We start from the raw sequence: 5,881 nt of genomic DNA, 5'->3' as shown, positions 1-5,881 counted from the left end.
GAAAAGAAAAGAGGTCCTATTTTGTAATTTTGCTAAATGCCTTAACTGTTACTTCAATAATATTTGTTTCCTTCTTTCAGACATCTGCTGCTTTTGTCCTGTTCTATTCCAACAAAAATTTCTTCAAAGACTAAGAGATGGGAGTTAATTGACATCATGAAGGTCCTTTTTTTTTAAGTAAAAAAGGACCAGAGTAAGAATGACAACACAGAGTGAAGATAACAATTTCATCTATTTGCAAATAATGTTTAGAAAAAAAACTTTATGCAAATATCAATACTTGGAGAAATGTCTGGAGGATGTATACATCTGTGGAGAAAAATATTGTAAAGTTAATGCAGTGAAACAAACAAAAAAGAAATTTTAAATATGTTTTCATTTTTATTCCAATAAATCAAATAAAAGAATTATTTGATATAATAAAAAGATTTTTTATTTTTATTTTTTATTTTATTTAATTATTCTATTTAAATTATTTTTATTTCCAGAAGTTTTTTCAAAGTATAAAAAGTTTTAAAAAACTTTTTTCTTTTTCTAGTTTCAGTTATTGGACTGTGCCCTCTTTAAGTGGTTTTAGTTGATTATATTGACCCAGTTCTTATTTCAGTCAAGTATATGTGTTAGTGGTTGCTATTTGTCAACCTGCTAAGTTACAGGATATAAACTGTAAAGCATAAACAACAACAGTTTTTTGTCTAGTGTAAGCATGAATACAGAAAACACAGACAGACACACATACCAAGCTTCTGTAATTTCACATGGACCAATAGCTTAGAAGTGGATGTGTACATCTCTATATACATTTGCCTACGGTGTCACAGTGGGGATCAAACCTTGAAGTATTTGGTTGTGTAAGAAACTTATATTAAAAATGCAGAAGGAAAATTAAAATAGAAGTGACTAAGTGAAATATAAAATGGCTTTAGATAAGTTGAAAAGATTATAGGATTCATATGTTATCAGGAATTTTCAGTGGTGAGGAGAATGTAGATAATTATCTTGGTGTGATATTGAGAAAATGGAAAACTAAAAGTGTTATTAGAACAAATATTGATGATTTCTAGTTAATGAAAATCCTCACTAATTATCAACCATCACAGACAGGCCTAAGCATGGCTGTATGGTAAGAAGTCCACTTCCCAACCACAAGGGTATAGGTTCAGTCTCACTGCATGGCACCTTGGGTAAGTGTCTTCTACTATAGCCTTGGGCCAATCAAAGCCTTGTGAGTGAAACTGAAAGAAGCTTGTATATACATGTGTATGTGAGTGTGTGTATATTTGTGTCTCCTTGTCTTGATATCATGTGATAATTGTAAATTGATTGTCACTGTCATAAAAGCAGTATCATTCATTTCCGGTATCCTATGAGAACATGTCTGACCATGAAGAAATATTACCTTGCTTCGAAACAGGTGAATGTTGGCAACAGGAAGAGCATCTAACCATAAAAAAATTCACTCAAATTCAACTCCATCCAACTCATGCAAGCATGGGAAAGTGGAAATTAAAATGTGGAGCCTGGTGTAGCCATCCGGTTGCACCAGTCCTCAGTCAAATCGTCCAACCCATGCTAGCATGGAAAGCGGATGTTAAACGATGATGATGATGATGAATTCTTTAATCAAAATATAACCCAAAATAAACTTATCTGATCTCCTTATCTTTCTGTTCCTGAATTTCAAAAACTTAACACAAAAACTTGCACATATTGAACTTTTGAAGTTATCTGGCACTCATGCAGTTTAAACTTTTGTTATTAATCACAAATGCAAATCAGAGAATCAAGTAAATGAAATCCTTTACATGATTTCAACTATCTGTTGCCTCCTACAATTGTCCTCCAAGGGAAAACCTGTGCCTCACTTTTTCCTTAAAGTTGGAAGACCATTACATTATTGGCCATCACATATTCTATTTTTAAACTAAATCCAGGCCAAAGAGTAAATATTCCATCATATTTTGAAATACTCCTGATGTTGACAATTCATCATTTTAGCATAATAGCTGTCTTGCCAACATGTCTGTCAATTTGCAATTTTTGCATTTTGCAAATTTACAACGGATATGGGAACTAACTTCTCTTTTGTAAATTTTTGAAAACCCTTTAGCATTTAAGCCAGCCATATCCAGCCAAAATATTTTGCCTCACTTATGTTCAAACTGGCCAGATCTAACATTTCACACCTACCCTACAATGTCATTCTAAAAACAAAAAAAATAGCATCATCAAAATCTTGAAGCCAGGAGATAATATATGATTAACTCAAAACAATCTAAATAATTATTACATTTGACCGAATAATCTGAAATCTAAAGGCTTAATCCACTCCTGATTGCATGGAAAAACTGTAAAAAAAAAAGTGTTAAGAGAGTAGTATTATTGAAATGAACATAGTCAAAAGATTAACCAAGCAATAAATTAATTAAGCGATTTAACTATGTCAGTCCATTTGAAGAAATCTTTGTCTAGTAACTGATGGTAGTCTTTTGCAGAGTCTGTCGTAGTTTCAACAGCAGTTTCTTTGTCGGCTGGTTGAGATGGAATTTGGAAACCAGGAACGTTGGGAATCTCTGTTTTCTTCTGTCGGCAACTCTGGAAAGAAAACATTGAAGCAAGCAAACTGATACTTATATTGTAATATTTTTCAATATAAACAAAATTATCATTGTTTACTGCTGTTTTCATTAATATATTTAGTATCTGTAATGATGATAATTTCAGCTGTTATATAACAGTGAATTGTACTTCTCAATGTACAGCGAAGTGGGCAAAATAAATGTCATTATGAATTATAATGTAATCTGGCATATTTGTATATTGGATGAAACATCATAACTTTATATCTTATCAGGAGAGTTTCACTTTATCCATAGCCAAGACACTTAGCTCTCTCTAGTCCAGTTCACCTAGCTATAAAATGTAATTACATCCTGTTGCTGCAAGGAAAAAGAACATCGTATTATTTCTTTCTTTTGATAAGGCACAGGACTGAATTTTGATGGTTAAGATTTATAGAAGCATTTCTTCTGGTTCTTTATGCTCTGGATTCAAGTCCTGCTAAGGTCAGCTTTGCCTTTCACCCCTTTGGGATCAATAAAATAAATTCTTCATTGACCTACTAGGGTCAATGAAGAATTCGTCTTGCAATCCTTTCCTGCAGTATTCTAATCTCAAGTTCATAGTGTCAAAGCTGTGACCCCTCAATGCCAAGTAATGGCTTCACCTGGAGAGACTCCCTGATTTTAGCTATACATTATTCCAGACATCCTTTCAAGGAACCTCGTTTCAACCACCTGTATTTCGGATCATCCACTTCCAGTCATTACTCAACATTCAACCAATCAATTAAAAAATCAATCATTTTCATTTCAAAGCTTGCTTCTCTTACTGTCATCATTCTAGATTGACAACTGGTGAGCTCCATCACTATCACTGCTTTTTTCATTTTAATGCTTATCTTTTAAACAACAAATCTGCATCATATCATTTCTCCATTCATGTCAGTCCTGTGTTGTCTCATCTACAAGGTCTCATATTACTGACTTGATATACATGAATTTTGCAATACAAAGCAGGGATATAATTGGTTAAACAGTGGTTCTCTGTCCATTCATTATATTTTAATATCATGCCAGCCCCCTCTGGCCCCTGTGACGGTGGCACGTAAAAAGCACCCACTACACTCTCAGAGTGGTTGGCGTTATGAAAGGCATCCAGCTGTAGAAACACTGCCAAATCAGATTGGAGCCTGGCACAGCCTCCTGGCTTCCCAGACCCCAGTTGAACTGTCCAACCCATGCCAGCATGGAAAGCAGACATTAAATAATGATGACGATAATGATGATGATGAAGCTATTTACAAAAATAACAAAATACAACTTTTACCTCTATTGTGTCCTTGATCTTTTTAATATTAACTTCCTGGCGTTGGCTTGCACAGTATTTCTCAGTTGCTAATTCTTCACATTTCTTTCGAAATGTTGTCCGAAGCTCTGAATTCATCATCAAGAGGTTATTGATTTTCAGCTTATAACGGTCATCAACTTCATCAACTTTTTTGTCAAAATTATCTTCAAAAGCTTTCAACTGTCCTCGCTGAAAAAGGTAAATGAAATGGGTTGTGGTTTAAATGATTTGATTTACATATATTCGAGCGTGGCCGTCGCCAGTACCGCCTGACTGGCCCTCGTGCCGGTGGCACGTCAAAAGCACCCACTACACTCTTGGAGTGGTTGGCGTTAGGAAGGGCATCCAGCTGCAGAAACTCTGCCAAATCAGATTGGAGCCTGGTGTCGCCTCCTGGTCCACCAGTCCTCAGTCAAATCGTCCAACCCATGCTAGCATGGAAAGCAGACATTAAACGACGACGATGATGATGATGATATTGATATATTATGTTTATGTATTTGTTTTGCAAGATTCTTGATGTGAAATCGTGTGTTGAAACAAATATTGTTATACTTGGAATTGGTCATCTTTTGCTGATTAAACACACATGCAATTCATTTCATCTTCACTTTAGCATTATCATTATCATTTTTAGTTTATTTGTCAGAGTTCTTTCATCACACATACTGTAACCTTTCTAACGACTTTCTGTTTTGCATGTCTCCTCTTGCTTGCCTATTCCATTTTGTTTTTCTGTGTTTGGGACACAAAGACAAAATGGAATGGAATAGGCAGAACAATCTAATAATAATAATAATAATAATAATTATAAAAGCTAAAGTGGAGATCAAATAAATAGCACATGTATTTCATTGGCAAAAGATGACCATCCCCAAGTATCACAATATTGATATACTGATTTCTTTTGATCAAACATAAGGGTAATTTCTGTAGATGATGGAATATAGTCAATTGAATAATTATTAGTATTTATTTTATCTAATCCAGAGGAATAAAAGACCAATTCAATCTCACCAGGGTTTGAACTCAGAATATAGAATAATTACATAATTTTCAAGCCTAATGAGAGAAGGTGTGGCCATGTGATAAGAAGTTTGCATTCCAAGCACATGGTTCCAGGTTCAGTTCCATTGCGTAGCGTCTTGGGCAAGTGTCTTCTGCTACTGAACCGGGCTGACCAAAGCCTTGTAAGTGAACTTGGTAAAGAGAAACTAAAAGAAGCCAGCCCATCATACAAGTGCATGTGTGTGTGTGTGTGTGTGGGCACAGATGTTGAATACTTACAGTATTGGTAAATTCCTTATTCATGTTGTTAAAATGCTTTTGAAGGTCAGCATGAGAATCTTTTAAGAATTCAAGTTCCATCTGCGTATTCTAAAATTAAATGTATCATATGATAAAATAGGACATAGCTATTTGCAGTTATAATATCAGGTACGACCAAGTTATAATATCATATTGACCAAGTTCTATGTTCCCTATATTCAGGAAACTTTCAGGTCAGATTCAACAAACAGTATAAAGAGTATGTAAATCAGTTAATAGAATTTACGAAATGAGATAGAGTTTGTGTGGTATGAGGAGTGGTGTGGTGACATTTGACATTTGAGGCAATGCTCATTGAATCAATTAAAATCAACTATCCAACCTTTCACCACATACTATTCATGCAAGGGTCATGGGGGTAGAGCCCTCAAGCACTTTCTCCATAGTGGCCTATCAAAATCAACAACCATCAAACTTGCCTGCTGGATTTTCAAGTGTGACCAATGGAGATAATGGATATTATCCAACCATCTTGTTCTTGGTTTACCCTTAGGTCTCCTGCCAATTGGCTCAGCTTGAAGAATGTCTTGCAATTCTTTCCTGCAGTATTCTAATCACATGTCCACATGTCCACATGTGGTAAGAAGCTTGCTTCCCAATCACGTAGTTCTGGGTTCAGTCCTACTGCATGGAACCTTGGGCA

General features: G+C 35.1%; 1 protein-coding gene across 1 annotated transcript in view; it reads right to left on the bottom strand.

Annotated features, from left to right (window-relative positions):
- Positions 1-358: 358 nt before the first annotated feature.
- LOC106873297 (golgin subfamily A member 6-like protein 7) overlaps positions 359-5,881 on the bottom strand; it is a 22,233-nt gene continuing 16,710 nt past the window's right edge. The window contains exons 7-9 of the mRNA XM_052974537.1: positions 5,197-5,286; positions 3,889-4,098; positions 359-2,595 (exon numbers count right to left, since the gene is read on the bottom strand). Coding sequence (XP_052830497.1) covers positions 2,422-2,595; positions 3,889-4,098; positions 5,197-5,286 — 474 coding nt within the window. The 3' untranslated portion in view covers positions 359-2,421. The remainder of the gene's footprint in view (positions 2,596-3,888; positions 4,099-5,196; positions 5,287-5,881) is intronic.

The sequence above is a fragment of the Octopus bimaculoides genome, chromosome 18 (genome assembly GCF_001194135.2).
Source record: "Octopus bimaculoides isolate UCB-OBI-ISO-001 chromosome 18, ASM119413v2, whole genome shotgun sequence".
Taxonomy (NCBI): Eukaryota; Metazoa; Mollusca; class Cephalopoda; order Octopoda; family Octopodidae; genus Octopus; species Octopus bimaculoides.
The sequence above is the reverse complement of the archived record's forward strand: the minus strand, read 5'-3'. Positions and strand labels throughout refer to the sequence as shown.